Consider the following 19,710-nt stretch of genomic DNA (forward strand, 5'->3'; position numbering starts at 1 on the left):
CAGTGATACTGAGAATTTTACTTTCTGTGGATAATTAAATCTTACCCTTCTTAAGTTTCTAGTTTTACTTCTTTAGAGCATGCATAAGGAAATGTTTTTCTCTACCTGGGTTGAAAGTCTATTGCTATTATATGTCCATTTGTGGATAGTATTGAGTGAAAGGAGGGACTCTTTCTTTTCTTTCCCTGTTCTTTTGTAGGTAGGTCTCCTACTCCCTACCAAATAAAGAGCTAATGATTTGAAATTTGAAACTAAGTGTTTAATTTATTAGAAAGTTGGCCAAGTCTTCTATTGGTGATTATTTGATTCTTGGTGGAATATATTATGTCAGAAATAAAAGAATCAAATGTGACTGAATTCAAATGGAGTAAAATTAACTAGAAGGGAGAAAAGTTTAAGAGCCTCTAGTAAAGAACTTGATGGAATAAATGAAGTTAGAAATATAGTGTTATGAAGGGATAAAAGGACCACTGGTAAAGATGTAGTCAAAAAGAAAACAGCATTAAAGAAACATGTAAGAAATATATAGAAGAGAACTAAAGGAAGTTCAGAAGGAGACATAGACAAGTAGAAGTCTTTGAAACTAGTATATTGAGTTTGTTATACTTAAAATTATACTTAAAAGTTGAAATTTCAGAGTTTTCTTTTTTTTCTTTGTATATGGAAATGTTCATATTTGTCATTCACAATAGAGACCTTTTTAAAAAAAAAAAAAAGGCAAGGAATTAAGAGTTATGGGCTTATTATCACAACAGTTTTTTTAGTTTGCTTGATTTGACAATCCACTATTTACAATGACCAATATCCTAAATTTTCTAGAGATTTAAAATTTTTTATATAAGTTGTATAATTGACTATTATAACTTGTAAACAATTCTCCATTGACTGTCTTTTGATATAAAAGTTAAATATACTTATACATTGACTCATGTCAATGACCAACAAGTTGGTGGACGAGGCATTTTCTCCCTTCCCCACGTACTCTCAGCTGCCTCATTCTCCCCCTCCCCAAAAAAATCAATATATGCTACAGATAAAAAACAATCATAGCTGAATCCTCAGGACCCCCCCCAAAAAAGAAGAACCCTGAAAAGTAAAAGCATTATGCCTTAGATAACTCTAATCCTTCATTTAGTACCACTTTCCCGTGTGTCACCATGCTCCTATAAGGAAAGGACAAACAACACAAACCCTAGGAGCTAGCCCAGCCTAGCAGCTAAGTGACCTATCCAGCATAATGCTACATATAGAACTCTGTACTCTGTGAGTTAGGATTCTGTGAAGGGAGAAAAAGAACAAGTTGCTGTGAATGACTTCTTTGCCATAGTGTTCCCTACATACATAATACCATATATTCTGAATTTGAGCCCATTCTCCTTCCTTTGGTACAATATAATTAAGTCTACTGAGCTAATTGTAATAAAGCATTAATCATCAAACATTTGGTGTAGGTTAAAATAAAGCCAACTAGACACTAAAGAATTGGGGGATGGAGGTAGGGGGAAATGAAGTCAGTAATCTAATATATGTTAAAGCCTGAGGTTTCACCACATATCTAGCAAACTGGCAGATGATAATAGTTAGAGAGTACAAACATATTATTGTATTGTTGGTAGAGTTGTGAATTAACCCAACCATTGTAGAAAGTAATTTTGAGTTTAGATAAAGAAAATGAAGAAAATGTTCATAGATTTTGACCTAGAGATTATATTGAGGGAGACCAGTAACAGAAAAAAATACCCCATAGATACCAGAATATTTATGACATAAGCTCTTTTTGTGGTCACAAAGAACTGAGAACAAAGTTAGAAGTGAATTGAGAAAAGGCTTAACCACTTATAATACATGAGTATAATGGAGTATTAGTGTGCTATAAGAAATAATGAATATGATGAATACAGAGAAGCATAGAACAACTTAAACTGTTAAACAGAGTTAAATAAACAGAAAGAGAAAAATAACATACATATCAATTACAGCAGTGTGAATAGAAAAGAAATAGCAGTAAAATAACTGTAACTGAATGCTGCAAAATTATAATGACTAAGCTTGGCTCCAAAGAAGAAATGAAAAGACTCCTTTGTAATTCTTTGCAGAAGTGTAGTGATACCATGAGTATGGAAACAATGTCTGAATTTTTTTTTTGATGTGTTGATTCATTTTACCAAACTTATTTTTTCCTTTCTCTTTTTTAGAAGTTCTTTGTTATAAAGAATGTATTTTTGGTTTCAATTTGGATGAGGAATATAGTGAAAAATATAGATGATCTAAAAGCAAAGGATCTTATTTTTTTGCTTTTTAAAAAATATTTTTTTTTTTACTAGCTCAGTTTGTATGCTGGCAGTTGTCTCAATTCAGCTACCAAAAAGTTTTAAAAGGAAACACTTTTGATCTGTAATCATTTTAATCTGTAGCTTACAATATGAAATAAAGTTTTAGGACTATTACCTCTATAGATTGAACAGTTCAGGGAAACAACTTTTCCCATGCTGTCTTGTCTGTCTTGTAGACTTAGAGGAAGAATCAGAAGGCTGGGACAACTCTGAAGGCGAAGAGGAGGAAAGGACTCTTTCAGTGCCTGAAGTTACAGATGGGAGGGAGCTACCCAAATGCCCGACCACTCCCTCCCTGTTGTCAGATTGTGGCAGCTGGCTGCCTCGAAAGCTGTCCATCTTCAAGTCCCTTCGACATATGAGACAGGTGGGCAGGAGGGGCCCTAATTACAAATCTGAGACAGCATGTCTTTTCTTAGAGAGTTGTTAGTTCTCTATCCTGTGCATCCAGCATTGTTTCCCCAGAAAACAGAATTCCTATAGGAGAAACAGGTGGCTAAGAGACAAGTTGAGACTGGGTTTAAGAAAAACCTCCTTAGCTCCATAGAGAAGATACTGGTGATTTTGATGCTGATGGATGTTTAAAGGTTATTGATCATAAAAAAAAAAAAAAGATCTTGTAAAACTTCAGGCAGGAGATTGTTTCTCTTGGAAAAGTTGAGGCAGCTTTAAAGAATCCCTTGTTAATAGATGACATCTGTCCATATGCAAATAGTTATCGTTCTTATGCAATTGGATTTGCTGTGCCAAATTAGAAGGAACCAACAGAGCTAACTCAACAAAAGAACTTAGCTGGATTTGGGAAGAGATCTGTAATAGTCCTGAAATGGAAAAGGAGGTGTGGAAAGTGTTTTCTGAGGCTGCTGTTTCAGCAGATAGGGAAAAATTTGAAATTCCATGGATCCCCAAAATGGGCTTAGTTAATGAAGAAGGAGAAGCGATTTTGAAATTATATAGTAAGCATTATACTCTTTTTTTTTTTTTTTTTTTTTTAGGTCTTAGGTGCATCATCTTTTCGTATGTTGGCATGGCATGTGCTAATGGGAAATCAGGTCATCTGGAAGGGGCAAGACATGGATCTTGTCCAATCAGCTTTTGATGTTCTTCGGGTAAAGCCATCTCAGAATTTCTTCTTTCTCTGTTTATTTAGAATCTTGCATATTTTTGAGAGGAATTTAGGTCTGTTATTTAAAGAACAAAAACAAAAAATTTAAAAGATTCACATAGCCTCCAGGAAAATATTCTTTAAAAGCCCTGCAATTAATATGACTGGCATAAGCTTTTGTATTTTATAATCTCATATTGAAGACCAAAGAAACCACAGTGTTTTGAGTTATAATTTTTTTGGAGGAAGAAATCTAGATTTTCAAGGCTGATCACTATAACATAGACTTAATCACTTTGTCAATTTCCTGAACCTTTCTGGGCATTCTGCTTGGAATTCCCAATTTTCTCAAGACTGGTTTATTCATCTTAGATCTTTTTCTCAGGAGATTATTGAGGAATTAGGGTATGGGGAATTTCTTCTTTTAAGAAGGTAACTGATAGAATTATTTAAATCAGCAGCCCACACTAAATAGTGCCATATGTGTGTGTGTGTATGTATGTATGTATGTCACAGTTTTATAGGAGTACAAATAAACTTAGGAAGTCATTGTCCCTACTGTCAAAGAGTTGACAATTTAGTCAGAAGACAGGAAAGAAAGAGTAAACTTATATGAGAAAAGTTAAATAACATAAAAGGTAGATAACCCAAGAGTATAAATATAAGAACTTTTGCTGAATTGAATCAATGATAACAGTGGTATAGAAATTTGGGCTGCAATGTTCTAGAAAGACTTCACAAAGGATAAGGGGCTCGAACTAGATCTGAATGTATGTGTAATGTTTGGGTAACAGGAAATGAGAAGGGATGGCATAGTTTTTCTGTTTTGTTCATGATAACTTTTTGTTTGATGTTTAGACCATGTTGCCTGTAGGTTGTGTCCGAATTATCCCGTACAGTAACCAGTATGAGGAGGCATATCGATGTAACTTTCTGGGACTCAGTCCTCATGTTCAAATACCATCCTACATACAGACCTCTGGTAAGTTTCTGTCACTTGGAGTCCATGAAGATATCCTTTATCTTTTCCTTTTTTACCTCATGTAAGGGACTTGCATGTTTATTTCAAGGATCTGGAAGTTGACTTCTGGTCTTTCAACATAAAACTACAGAGACACGTTTTAGGAACTAAACTTCTCTTCTTAAAAAGCACAGCTTTGATGGGGCAGCTAGGTAGAGCAATGGATAGAGTCAAAAGGACCTGAGTTCAGATCTGGTCTCAGCTGCTTAACACTTCCTAGCTTCCTAGCTGTGTGACCCTAAGCAAATCACTTAACCCCAATTGCTTCAGCCAAAAAAAAAAAAAAAAAAAAAAAAAAAAAAAAAAAAAAAAGCACAGCTTTGAGATGCTGACCTCTGCAGGCAGTGTAAATGGGTGTAGCACCTTTCATCACATACACCTCTTTTAATTTCTTTTCTGTTTCCATTTCTTCTCACCCACCTTCATTTTTTTCTATTTCGTTTTTTTCTTTCTATACTTATTGCTTAGGGCTCCCATTGGCTAACGGAGTTATTTACCCGTACTTTTGAAACCTTAAGGATTCAAGTTTATCTTGAAATGTACTTTCTAAGATATTAAATACTGAAGTTGTTGGGTTATTTCTTTGCCTTGCAGTTTTTACTAATGATACTAACTCATGACCATTCTAGCATTCTAAAATCTTTTTGCTGAAGACTTTTTTACTCCTGCTCCTTTCTCAGTTTCTTATTGGTTATATATTTAGCCTGCTCACCATTCACCTCTCCATCGCCTTCTATATAATATTCATTTTCACTTTGGACACTATTGCATACCATGTTTCAGAACCAAGTAAAATGGATTGGTCATATGGTAAGGGCAAGGGGTGACAGGTATGTAGCCCAAGTATTCCACTGCTTCTCTTAGGATTTTAGGTAATAAATCAAGAAAGACTTCTGTAGCACATTGAGTGGTCCACTGTGAAAGTATGGAAGGACATGAACAAAAGTTGCACTGGATGAGTGAGCAAGAATAGAATGTGAGCAGCATTATTGGAGGGAGCAAACAAATTTAGGAGATTACAGAATCATTTGAATACTAGCTCACTCTTCCACAGTGATTAACAGTTTCTCAACTTTGTAAAATCTTTGTAAGTGATGTGCACATTGATAAAGATTTGAGGACACAGATCATTGCAAACAATATGCTAGATCATATTATATTATTTATATTGACACAATTGACTGAGAATACATAATACTGTAGAATTTAGTTTGTCACCGCTTTATTTCTACACTGAGCTGCTCTCTTGAATTCCTGCTTCTTATACAACTTTTTTTTACTGGTAAGGCCCAGCCAAGCCTCAGTCTTCGATTATTCCCACCATTTGTTGCCTTCATAGCTACGTAGAAGCTGCTAAACGAAGGTGGGGAAATCACAGACCTGTTCTGTTTCCACTACAGATTAATATTACTGAAGCTAGTGGTAAATAGACTCATTATCCCAGTCTCCACTGTGGCTTTTCCATACCTAATCATCCTTCCTCAGATCTTCCATAGCTCCCCTTGCTCCTACTCTCTTAGCTGAGAAGCTAACCTCATACATACAGAAAAAATTGAGGCAATTTACTATGAACTCATCTTCCTTATCTTTAGATTTAGATACCTTTTGTCATTATCACCTCCTTAATTCCTATGTCACCAGAGGTAAGCCAAGACCTCCCTTCTTCATCTGTACAAGCAATCCCATTCCATCCCATTTCTTCAACAGGTCCCTCCTTTGTCATTCCCACTCTCTTTTGCTTATTTTCAGTAAATATTTATATGGTGACTGTAATGTGCTAGGCACTGAGCTAAATGTTTTTATTTATTTACAAATATTATCTCATTTGATCCTGGAACAACTCTGTTGTTATCCTCATCTTACAGGAATTGAAATAGGCTGAGGTTGAATGATTACATATTGTCACACAGCTAATATGTAAAACTGGATTTGAATTCAGGATTTAAATCCATGATTCCATGCCCAATGATCTTATTCCACTGAGCCATGTCATTGCTCAGTGTTTTTAATTCCCCTTGAAACAAAGACCCAAGCTTTTTTTTTTTTTTTTAATATTGATATTTTTCTGATGGTATTATACATATTTAAGCCATTGAGTACTACAAGTTTTGAAAAATTGAAGGTAACATCCCCCAAAGGATAGTGGAGAAGTACATAGTTGGCACAAGTAGACTGCAGCATATTGCACCAAAGACCAAAGACAAATGTAGACGTGACATAGGTGATATTATCAGAGGTATTTCACCATTCGAAGAAGAGGCACCCTAGGCTAGTTATGTAGTGAGAATCAAAGAACAGCATAGGATCACATCATCTTATGATTAGAAGAACTTCAGCAGCCCTAGCTACAGTAAGGTGGAAGAATGGGTAAAAACACTGTAGTTTTTGTCAGGAAGACCTTGTTCAATCCTGATTCAGATGCTTCTAGCCTTGGGCAAGACACTTAGCTTTATTAGTAAGTTTTATTATTTTATTATTGCTTCTGCTATTAAGCAGAAGCAGTAATAGTTCCTCCTGGGAAACCCCCCAGGGTCTCCAACATTTCTACCCTAGCAAGCAGTTCTTTCCTTTCAATGAGAATCAGATTAAAATATCTATCTTTTCAAGAATGAAGTTACTGACATAAAAGGAGCAGGAAGGGAGCACAGATGGGTTGAAATCTGCATCATTTTTGTGGGGGAGATGGGGAAGGAGGGTATGTATCCTTATCAGTGATCGTATAGATGCTTTGAAGTATTATGACTTAAAAAATATTTCCCCCAAAAGAACCCTGAGAAGACAGGTGGTGAAAATACATAATGCTGTAGAATTTAGTTTAGAATGTAGTTTAGTTAGAATGTGGTTAGCCACATTTTACGAAGCAAATAAGGTTCAGAAGGGGCATATGTTGACAATCCCAAGAGAGCAGGGGTAGGTGTGAAAAGTCAAGCCAGGCTTTTCTGATTTAGTGGGATGTTAGGTTTATAATTGATGTATGTGACAGACATTAAAGGATCATTATGAGAAGCAATTGACTTGATCAGGGAAATGGTTTTCTGTTGCCATAGAATTTGCTGTCATTGTTGAGGTCCACCCAGCCACTTGTTCCAGTGTTCATCCAGTTGCATGTGATGAAGATCAGTCTCTAAGCAAGTATGAGTTTGTGGTCACCAGTGGAGGTCCCATAGCTACTGATCGAGGTAAGAACTCCTAAGAAATGTTCGTTTTTCATATGACATGGAAAATAAGGAAGATAAGAATATTTATTCATATATTTTTCCCTTCTTACTGATGTTCTAATACTTGTTTTGTCTATCCCTGTTACCAGTTGGACCTACCATCTTGAACAAAATTGAAGCTGCTCTCACCAATCAGAACCTTTCAGTGGATGTTGTGGATCAGTGCCTGGTTTGCCTCAAGGAAGAGTGGATGAAGTAATATGATACAATAAACATTTCTTAAGTGCCTATTAGGTAGAGAGCACTGTACTAGACTATAGGAGAGATGAAAAGTTAGGTAAAGTTTAGGTAAAATTTTTTTTTTTTTTTTTTTTTTTTTTTTTTTTTTTTGCTGTCTCAGAGTTTACAGCCAAGCAGAAGGATAAAATGCCAACACAAATAATAAGATACATATTTTGTGATAAGTACATTAAAGAGTTATAAAAGTGAGTGTTATATGGAGTCTGAAAGGGAGTCCTTACTTCTCTGGAAAGACAGAAAGATCAAGAAAGGTTTCCTAAAGGAGGTAGCATTTGAGTTGGACTTTTAAAAAATGAGTAGGAATTCAACAAACATGTAAGGGGAGACCTTCATGGGTATGAAGAGAGGCAGAGAGCTCAGAGATTACCATGTGTGGTTGGGGGCGAGACATAATTTGGATGGATGCAAAGTAGGAACAGTAGAGTATATCAAGAATTGAATGTCAAGTAGGTTTCAATTTTCACTTTGTGGACATTGGAAAGCCATTGAAGACTGATACGGAGAGGTGTGATGTGATCAAATTGATGTTAAGAAAAACTATTCTGGCCAAAGAGATTTGAAATGGATTGAAACAAAGAGACAGGAGCTACTCCAGTACTTTTAAGAAGTTGGTTATAGGGGACAGCTAGGTGGCGCAGTGGATAGAGCACCAGCCTTGAATTCAGGAGGACCTGAGTTCAAATGTGGTCTCAGACACTTAATACTTCTAGCGTGTGACCCTGGGCAAGTCACTTAACCACAGCCTCAGAGGAAAAAAAAAAAAAAAGTTGGTTTTAGAAGCCTATAATAGGATGATGAAAGTAGGAATAAAGAAAGGAGGCAGGTGATGGAAGGGATGTTTTGGGGTAGAAATGAAGGAAGAAGGAAAGAGTTAAAGGTAACCCCAAGGTTATAAAGTTGGGAGACTGGGTGAATGCCATGAATCTAGTGGTGTCAGACTTTAAATAAATCTAGGGGACACATATTGACTTAAAAAAATCACAAATTCACATCTTTGTTGTGTTTTGTTAAATACTTCCTCATCCCAGTTTAATTTGGTAGTCACTCAAATGAGTTTTTGGCTCTAATTTGACACCTCTGCCTTAGAAAAGAGCAAAAAGAGCAGCAGTTGTAGGAGGAAAATAGTAATGACTTCATTTTTTAATATGTTTAAGATAATTATTTGGATGTTCAAGGGAAGATTTCATGGAGGCAGTACATTTGAGAATCATCTGCACAGAGGTAGTATTTGAAGATATGGAAGTGAAATTACCAAGATGGGGAGAGAGAGAAGTAAGACTGCCAGTTATAGTTCCTTGGAGTATACCGACATTTGGAGGTTAAGAAGCAGTTGATTTTTATCAGTCAGTTAAGTCAGTCTAGTTAGTAAGCATTTATGAATTCTTTGGGCTTGACACACTGCCAAGTAACAGGCTGGTTTGGCTGGATTATGTGTGGAGCAGAGGGATGCATAAGCCTGGAAACTTGAGGAAGGGCCAGACTTTGAAGAGCTTTAATGCCAAATGACAATTCTGGAGTTAATAGGGAGCCATGGGAGTTTGTTTGGAATGGGGGGAGTTAACATTAATCAGAACTGCACTTTGGCAGATACATAAGGATAGATTGAAGAAAATAGATGAGTCAGAGAGGTGAAATGGTCCAAGTTAAAGGTGATGAGAGATTGAACAAGGTTGGTGATTATGTGAGTGGAAAGGTGGTTTGCAAGATGTGAAAATAGATGACAAGATCAAGCAACCAATTAGAAATTTGGGGAGCCAACGATAATAGCAGGTGGCAAACCTAGGTTACTGGGAAGGGTATATCCCTAACAATAATAAGGAAATGTAGCAGATGGGTAGATCTGAGGAAGGAGATGTTTTAGACAATGTTGAGTTTAAGATGCCTTCGGTATATCAAGTTCAAAATGTCTAGTTTTTGATAAGAGTGTGGAACTCAGAAGAGACTAGAACTAGATTTATAGATCTAAGAGTCACTTTCTCCTCAACCCTTGGCCTTTTACTGGAGGACTTCAGCATTCATGTTGCTGTTCACTCAAATTTCCAGTTCCTCATTTTTCTCAAATCTCATGGCGGACGCTTTTGCTCCTCCTTAACCCTGCATACAGTTATATTCTGGAGCTCACCATTACCACAAGGTGTTTTCCTTCCTTCATCAAACACTTTGGTGTTACTCTTACCCACATCTTCTGTCATTGCATGTTGCCTGTGCCTCACTTTTTCCTAAATGCTCTTTGCTCTCATTTTGAGCTGCAGTCCCTCCCCTCTGCTGATTTCATTTTCTTCCTTTCTCAGCTTGATTCCCTTTGAGAATCAGTTCAGTCCATATTGTGCTACCGGGAGCCACCTGATAGTGGCTGTTGGAGATCCAACCCAGCAGAATGGATCTCCTTTTTCTTGTGAGAGGATGATACAAAGATTCTGAGAGGCAGTGGCTGTTGTCTGACCTTCCTCCTCTTCACCCTGCCTTCAATTTATCTCATTCCCAGTCTGCAACACCTGGGTCAGCAAAGGCTGTCCTGCAACTCCTTTAGATGCTATGATCCATGGCTGTGGAGGCTCTCCAGGAATTGACCTGTCCCTTAAGTCCAGCATTGTCATCTGCTTTCAAATGCCTTGTTCTGTCAGCAGTCATCTCTTGTAAGCCCCCAGCCCTGGTGGGCTGCTATCATCCACATCTCTTCCAACTTACATGAAGCTAAACAAAATGAAAGAAGTGACAGTGTGCTGACAGGTCCATTCAGACTTCAACTGGGTCCTCACCTCAATAAGTGGATCCTTTTATTCTTCCCTAATTGATTCGCTACCTTACTACCCACAAAAGTTATCTCTCTCTAACTTCCTACATCTCATATCCTTCCATGCTTAGCTGAAAGCCTACTTTTTAAGTTAAGAAATTGGGACTCTCTGTCATGTGCTCTCCTCTTTTCTCCATCTGAAAATTCCTTGAAACATCCCTTCCTTTCCCTTCTCCTTGCCAAAATCAGCCCCTTTGTGTCCTTGATGCATCTTCTTTGGTTTTCTCTGCCAAATTGCCCCTTTTGCTACCCTATTTGTTGATTCCTTTTCTGCTGCCTTCAGACATGCCCAAGTCTCCCCATCCTTAGATCTTCTGGTCCCTTCAAACAATCTGCCTTACTTAGCCACTCTTTTAGAAAAAGCTGTCCACACTCATTGCCTCCTCTGCTTACACTTAGTCTTCAGTCTGACTTCAGAACAAATCAGCCAATTAAAATTGCTCTTTCCAAAGTTAACAATGAATTCGTTTCTGAGTTCTGTTCTCAGTCTTTAGATTTCTCTACTTCATCTAATCCTGTTGATCAGTCTCTTTTGGATGTTCTTACTTCTCTGGGTTTCATGGCACAGCTTTTTTTTTCCCCCTAGATCTCCTCTCTGTCTCTCTGATCCTCAGTCTTCCTTATTACCTTACTACCCACACTTAACTGTGGGTGTTCTAGGCATTGTCCTATGTTCTCTTCTCTCTCATCAGCTCCTTGGTTTAAATCATCTTCAGCTTGTATACATGCAGCCCCACCCAGTCTGTCCCCTGAACTTGGGTTTCACATTACTGTCATTGATTGCTTCTGATTGGATATCCTAGGGACATCTCAAACTCGGAATAGTCCAAATGGAATTCAGTTTCTTCCTTTTCTCCTTCCCTCCCCCCCTAGTATCCCAACTCTCTTCTAAATTTCTATCCATTTCTTTCCAAATGTACTACTGTTTTCATTTCCTAGGTCTATAACTTTAACATTATTATCTCCCACCTTTTCCTCACTGCACATAACTAATCCTCTGCCAAATCTCATCCTGTCTTTCATGGCCACTCTTTCTCACAGCCATCACCTTAGTTGAGGCCCTCATCAACTCTAGTGTAGACTATCACAGCGGACCACACAGCTGATCTCTGGCTCAGCTTTCTCCTCATTTGAGTTCTACCTCTTTACCATATTGAGAGTGGTTTTCTTTAATTACAGAGTACCATATTTATAACATTTCAGTGACTCCCTTTTACCTCTAGGATAAAATGTAAATTAATCTATTTAGCTTTAGGTTTTTACATCCTGTATATAATCTTTGCATCTTCCCTGTAAATTCCTCCTGTATATTCTGCAAGCCAGCCGGACTGCCTCTTTGGTTTTTACACACAATGTTACAAAACCCAACTTAATGCCTTTGTATCTATGTGACCCCTCTGCCTTCCTCACCTCCGTCTTATAGAGTCCCTCCCTTCATGCTCAAGTACTAACATCTCCATGAAGCCTTTCTTTGCTCCTCCTAGCTTGCTAGCTCCTCCTTGATTATCTTGTATTCTCTTTGTATTTCTTCCTCAGAGAGTAAGGATTGTTCATTCTTTGTCTTTGCATTTACAGGGCCTTGTATAATGCCCAGCACATGGTGGGTACTTAAAAACTTGTTGATAAGTTGATATAGTATAGAAATGAATCCATAAGAGTTGATGAAGTCACCAGCTGAAAGAATAGAAATAAACCAAGTCCTGAAGGAGATAGTAACTAGGTCAAAGGTGCCAATAGACTAATTAGCCTTAATGTGAATTAGATCTGTCTTCATTAATGGGAAGAAATGAGAGAAGATCTGATTATGCTTAGAAGTTTTAGTAATGCATTAATAAAAGAGCTGAGGGTGTTCATTTTGGATGCAGTAGTTTCATTAAGATGAAATTCATCAAAATATGGTTCAATTTCATGAATATTTTCTTAGTGTTTTTGCCTTAGAATAAAAAATTATCTGGAGTATATGCTAGTGAACAATAGAAGCTGTTGGCTTATGTAGCTCAACTTTATCTTTTCTCCTGTAGAAGTCATGATTAATTTAATAAGAGCATAAGTCATAAAGTGAGTGATCAAGGTTCCCATCCCTTTAGATTTCTTTTCTTTCTATTTGCTTTGCTTCTTTGTGTCCTTTGTGATTATTTTCTATTGGATAAAGGAAATTATTTAGTTGTATTAATTAAAATAATTATTTCAATTTTCCTAATTCTGATTCTAATACACATAGCTGTCTATGTTTAGGAGCTATCCAGTTTCACACATTTAAGAAAATAATTAACTTGTAGTTTTTCCACAAAAAACTTGATATATAGGATTGACTATGAGAGGTAAATGAGTTTTCTAAAACTTTTACACACCATTTACTTTTTTTTTTTTTTTTACTTTTTCAGTTTTTAGAACCATTTGAGTCCCTGTAACTTAATTCCTTAGCTATATAATTATTGTGTTTTGTTTTATACAGCAAAGTGAAGGTGCTTTTCAAATTCACCAAAGTGGATAGTCGGCCCAAAGAGGACACCCAAAAACTTCTGAGCATTTTGGGAGCAGCTGAGGAGGACAATGTAAAACTTCTGAAGTTCTGGATGACTGGGTTAAGCAAGACCTATAAATCACATCTTATGTCTACAGTTCGAAGCCCTACTTCTTCAGAATCTCGAAACTGATGATATAATGGGAGTGTATCTCAGGATATGTTTCCTGGGATCTAGTTATTCATTCCCTTTCTACCATATGAATCACAGAATAATAGTTGTCCACAAATTCCACTTGGAGAATTGTAAATTTAGCCTTTGAGTTGCTCAGAAATGAGACATTTGTCACCCAGAAATGTAGATTTACAACCCTAATTTCTGGCCTCCATGTAATAGTTTTGATTAATCTTGTTTTTGAGGACACTTAAACTGTATAAATATCTTTAGAATTTAAGAAGGAACAGTCCATCCACACAGTGACAATGGAAAACTTAAACAGCTGGATCAGTTCATCTACTAACACAGGCAATGTACAGAAGTTATACGAAAAACTTGTATTTGCTCTAATGATTTTTCATCTGGAATTTTAGAAAAGAAACAATCTGGGATTAGGGTTGGATTTTGCTACAGAATATCTTCTTTTTTGAACTTTCCAATTTGAGATTAAGTGAGAGTTATGTGATTTTTGAGTTCATTAGAGAACATTTAGAGCACATTCAATTCCTTCACTATTTTTAGAAATCTAATCTCGAGACTGGGAGCTGCTCTGGGTCTTTGGAAAAGACAAAAGTTAAGGCAATTCTTTATCCTTAGATGCATTTGAATTCTATTTGAAGTGAGAGGAGTAATCAATTTTTTTTTTAAAATGAAACTCCAATAACAATCTAAAGACACTCATTTGCAAATGTACTCTGGCTAGGCTTCTCTATAATTATATGTGAAAACCTGTGACCTCATTTTGAAGAGGCTTATTGTTTTATATAAAAGTGTTACTTTTGCCTAAATGTGAAATAGATATTTGATTTCCCAAATCTGAGAAAACAGGAACTACAGTTCCTTATAATGGTATTTAGATTGTGACCTTTCATTTTATTTAGCCATAATAGGGTATTTACAAAATTTACCATAATTCCGTTCATTATCACTCTGCCCTTCATAACTTGTTAAAGCTTTGACCAGTATCAACCAAAAGTGATGTCAAAATTATGCTAGATTTTTTTTTTATTTCACCAACTGGCTGCACTTGCATTTCTAACAAGACTTGGTGATTTTGCAACAACTTTTTTGTCGATTTATCTAAAGGGGGGATTTTGTGGGTGTTTATTTAAATTATATTTAACACAAAAACTAAGTTTTTATGTCATTGTTAAAAACATTAAAACACAATAAAGATGTATTTTTGTAAGCTGGAGAACATAAGTATTTTTAATCTAGTATGTGCAACATAGTTTTGGCAAAGGAGAGTAGTAAGGACATCTTTTAAAAAGTAAGCTAATCTGTGAGATAGCTTATAATCAAAAATTACTTAGCAATACTGGAAAATCTTTCCCAAGGTATTCTTATTTGAAAATATGAATTCTAAGTATTAAGTGATTTACCTTTTATTACATTTAAAAATATATTTCTGCCATATATTTCTTTGCACATGACCAATTTGGGAAGTTTTGCTGGAGTATACATATTGAAGGTCTTGGGGTTTTTTTCCCCTTTTTCTAGTGGGGAGAAGGGCAGAGTTATAGGTGGAAGAAAAAATAGATTTTTGCTGATTAAAAAAAAAAAAGGCTTAAAATTTACTTATGAAATTACTTGGACAGATTATTTAATGTTAATTGGTGCTATGAAAGCAAAGTTTTGGGATTATGGATTTAGAGCTAGTGGGGACCTTAACTATCCAATCCAATTTCCTTATTTTCCCAGATGAGGAAATTCTCCCTGCTAAGGAAGATTTGTATTTCTGTAACTTTTAAAGTTTTTAAGAGTTTTAAAGAAGTGCCTGGAATATTGAGATGCTGAAGTATTTATTAATTACATTCTGAAATGACAAGGAGTATGTAAAAATGACAAGAAATGGAGTAGTCAGCCATAAAGTTCCAGTTAAAGGATCATTTTAATTCAATTTAAGGCATTTTATAAGCATACTGATCCAAGATACAGTGAGAAGACTGAAGGCCACGTTCTTGATATATCCCACTGAAAAATACAGTAGAAATATCACGAAAAAGAAACTGCTATAAAAAAATCTCACAAAATTAAAACCAATGGGAATTTTAAAAGGAGAAAAGCAGATGGCTAATAAAGGTAGAAATATAGAAATGAATCATTTAAAACGTCAGGAGCAAGAAAGGTAAGGGGGCAAAAAGCAAAAAAAAAAAACCTGACAGTGAAAAGCACTGTGAAAACTTCAAAGCAATTAGAGTGGAATGAAACTAGTGGTGCTTAATGGAGGCCAATTGGAAATAGATCCTTTTAAAAATCTAAGCTATTGGAAGATATTCAAACCCAAAGAACAGATTCACTGGATTCAGACCACAAATCAAAAGCCTCAGGACTACTGATACTACAGATAACTTTTTTTGGGGGGGAAGAGGGACTATTAGGACCTTGTAATTAATAAAATCATCAAAAAACATTTCCTAGAACTGACAAGCACAGCCAATTCTAATAATAGTTTATAAAATACTCATATTAAAATACCCAGGATTTTATATGCTTAGACATAAATTTCTAATATTTAAATATAAAGTAAAAATATTGCTGTTGAAAGTGAAGAAATAATTTCTGCTTATAGCAGACTTCAAGGAAGACTGCATATACACAAGATGAATCTCCAAATGGAAGCAAAATTCCTGCACATCTATTTTAACAAAACCTTTAAAACAATATCAAATAAAACAATGAGTAAGAGATAGATAGTGAGAAACTATAGTTTCTTTACTGTTGGAACTGTACAAAAAGTAGGGTGAATAAGCTGGGACTCTCCCAGAATGTAAAAAGGTTTCTGGAAGCAACAAGAATAGAAGGCACCAACCCTCCCCACAACACAAGACACAAACAGCACATGGATCTTGGAAGTGAACACAGTTGCCAAGAGACTCCATTGAGAACTCTGAAGATTCGGTGCCCTGAACCTCAAAGTATACAGAAAAGGTAGGCAAGAATCTATCAGTGCTTGATCTTTCCCAAGAAGTGGTCAGCATAAAAATACAGGTGTCCCATGTTGAAACCAGACAGGGCTGGCTATCACACCAGAAAAAGAATTTTGATCCTAACAAATAGCTCTAATTTGGGAACTGAGATTGAAGAGATGAATAAATAGAAGATATCAACCACTATAAAACATTTTATAATCCAGTTCAGAGGAAGGAAGTAACTCCATAGTAACTGCAAAGTAGTGACTCAAAGAAAAAAAACATATTTTGTACACCCAACATGAATTTCTAAGATCAATCAAGCAACTGGTTAAAAATCCTGCAGAAAGAATTTGAAGAATAATTTAGAATAGAACATGGGAAACCTTGCCCAAATTACAGATTGTAAACATTCAAATGGACCAAACATATTGATTCCATAAGAACAAAAAATTAAAACCATAGAAAACAAGAGGGTATTTGCTATCAAAAGTAACTAGAGAAAGCAGTGTAAAGAAAAAGTTTAAGAATCATCTAAGATGTAGTACAATTATCTGGAGCTCAAGAATTAGCAAAAAAAAAAAAGGATTTGGATCAAAAACTAATGAAACAATGAAGCAAATAAAATTAGAAATTTAAAGTGAACTTCGAACTGGCCTTAAGAATTTTAAGCCATCTTTTCCAGAGTCCCTAGAAAATCTAGAAACCATTTTTGAAAAAGCAGAAACCCCAGAGGATGAATTGGAAGGTTTGAAAGAGAACTTCCGATTTTCCACTACCGAGGAACTACAATATTCTTTTGGAAAGAAGCTAACTTTACTCAAAGTACACATGAAGAAGTACTGGTGAGGAAAAGCAAAGAGACAGTCATTATAAAGACACCCTTAAACTCTGGCTTTGCTGCTCTATATTCAAGCCAGCAGAGGCCTTAATGAAAGACAAATAGAAGATTATTTTACAGTTTGAAGAGACAAGCTAATGCTTTAGATGAACTAGTTACCACCATAACTGCAGATTCTATGTTTCCGGCATCCAGCCTCTCAGAACTGAAAGTTTTCTTATTTGAAGATTCTCATGTTACAAGGAACTAGGAAAGAGCCCATCATAATTACTTGGCCACAAGAGACTACTTGGAATACTTTTTGCCTTCCATATCTAAGGAAATATCTACCTCACTAATTGGCCAGTCAATCCTTTTTATTCTGACTTTGCTAAAAATCTATAAATTCAAAGATTTTTTTTGAGTCATTTGTTATATATGGAAATAATGTATAAATTCAATCAGGCTAATACCACAGATTTTTTATAAACACATCACTCCTTTGAAATATTCATTGCAGGGGCAGCTAGGTGGCGCAGTGGATAGAGCACCAGCCTTGAATTCAGGAGGACCCGAGTTCAAATATGGTCTCAGACACTTAACACTTCCTAGCTGCGTGACCCTAGGCAAGTCACTTAACCCCAGCCTCAGGGGGGAAAAAAAAATATTGCAAAGTGTAAATGGAAAAGTCTGTACTAACACAGCAGAACATCTTGCTGAATTTAAATTCTATATTTGCTAATCTTATCAAGTTTGTGTTTTACATGAAATATATTTTCACATAAGTTTTTTTTTTTTTTTTTTTAAATCATCAAACTCCCCGAAAGCCACAATTTTGAAAATCTGGACAATATATTTCCAAAAATCATGAGCAAAGAAGAGGCAAAAATAAGTGAGTATTTTGGAAGGAATAGTCTCAAAACAACTTCCTCATCCTGAAGGGGATAAAATTAAAAAGATGGAAAGCAAAGAATTGGATTAGAGTTGCCAAGTGAGAAGTAACGAACAAATTGATGGAATGTTACTGTACAATGGGAAATTACTAAAGAGATACTGAAATGTGGGAAGCATGAATTGATTCAGGATGAATTGAGTAGAATCAAAACAATTTATTCAATGACAACATTGTAAAGAAAAACAGCTTTTAAAGATTTAAGAAATATTATCAAAACAATAATTTTTATTCTTTTATTTTTGACCCATCCTCCAATTTTTTGTTGAGAACACTGCCATTATTTCAAGCTGCTTAAGCTTATAACCTCAGAAGTATTTTTGATTCTTTCCTGATTCATTCAGTCAGTGTTAGTTTGATTCCACATCTCACAGAGCCAGCCTCTCTCTAGGGACTTCATCTTAATTGGTCTCCCTGCTTCCATCTCTCCCTAATCTATCTTTCAACTAGTACCAAAATAGTCTTTCTAAGAAAGAGTTATGATCATGCTACTTCCCTCCTCAAAAATCTTCAGTGGCTCAAAACTGTACATGATAACAAAGACTTTCTATAAAAATTGATTCATGCTGAACCAGTCATTCAGTTAATAAGTATTAACTACCTAAAGAAATAGTTCCTATTAATAACATGCTAACAGAAGAAATAACAAAACCATAAAAATACGCAGCATAAATATAAAGTTAATACAAAAAAAGTTATAAGGTAGTTTGGGAAGGAAGGCAATTAAAAAGTAGATTATTGTGGAGCAGGAAAGCTTCAAACAAAGTGGTGTTTAAGCTGCAAACTAAAAAGCGTTTATACTAGATACTACAAACAACAAAGTGACTGGAGAGACATGGTCAGATCTTCATTTTAAAAAAATTACTTTGTAGCAATTTGCCTGCCGGAAGGCCTTAGACTATGAGAAGCTTTTAGGCAGAGAGAATAGCTTTTAGGCTGTGGCAGTCATCTAGGCAAGTGAAGAAGGCTTGAATTAAGGTGGTAGAGTATGAGTAGAAAGCTATTTGGCAACTAAATATATGTGTGTGATATGAGAAAAATAAAAAAATTCAGGATGATGCTGATCACAAACCTGAGACCTGGTTAGGATGGTGGTGATTTTCGCAGGAATAAGGTATATCTAGCAAAGCTAATGTTCATTTACAGATCATAATGCAACAAAACTAATATTAAATAATGACAGTAGGAATAAGTAATGAAGGAATAAAAGGTGTATATCACATGGTACCTAAAAACGACGACCTAAGTAACTGGGTTGAAGAGTAATTAAAAGATAATGAAAATATGAAAACATATTTTTAAAACTGATGTAATAACTGAAGCTCACAAGCAAATTCATAGTCCTGAATGCCGTATCAACATAAAAGAAAAACTTGAATCTGCTTCTAAACACGGAAGCAAGAAATAAAGCAATCAGACCAGCACAAAATACAAGAGAACAAAGAGCAGTGCAGAAAGCAGTCCAATTTAAAAAATTTTAATTTAAAGATAAAACCAAGAGTTTTTTTTTAAAGACTAACAAAAAAGATCAACCATTCGCAAGTCTCAAAAAAAGGGAGTAAATGCAAATCACCAAGATCAGATATATGTTGAGATCATAAGGGCAAAGATATCCAGAAAACGGAGATTAACTT

General features: G+C 35.6%; 1 protein-coding gene across 2 annotated transcripts in view; it reads left to right on the top strand.

Moving 5' to 3' along the window:
* The window catches only part of FLCN (folliculin), a 32,501-nt gene extending 17,914 nt beyond the window's left edge, over window positions 1-14,587 (top strand). For both annotated transcript variants that reach the window (XM_074281600.1, XM_074281599.1), the window contains 6 exons: window positions 2,510-2,700; window positions 3,329-3,442; window positions 4,297-4,420; window positions 7,507-7,638; window positions 7,767-7,872; window positions 13,167-14,587. In XM_074281600.1, the coding sequence (XP_074137701.1) occupies window positions 2,510-2,700; window positions 3,329-3,442; window positions 4,297-4,420; window positions 7,507-7,638; window positions 7,767-7,872; window positions 13,167-13,368 (869 nt within the window). In that variant the 3' untranslated portion in view covers window positions 13,369-14,587. The remainder of the gene's footprint in view (window positions 1-2,509; window positions 2,701-3,328; window positions 3,443-4,296; window positions 4,421-7,506; window positions 7,639-7,766; window positions 7,873-13,166) is intronic.
* Window positions 14,588-19,710: the final 5,123 nt, after the last annotated feature.

The sequence above is a fragment of the Sminthopsis crassicaudata genome, chromosome 1, assembly GCF_048593235.1.
Source record: "Sminthopsis crassicaudata isolate SCR6 chromosome 1, ASM4859323v1, whole genome shotgun sequence".
NCBI lineage: Eukaryota > Metazoa > Chordata > Mammalia > Dasyuromorphia > Dasyuridae > Sminthopsis > Sminthopsis crassicaudata.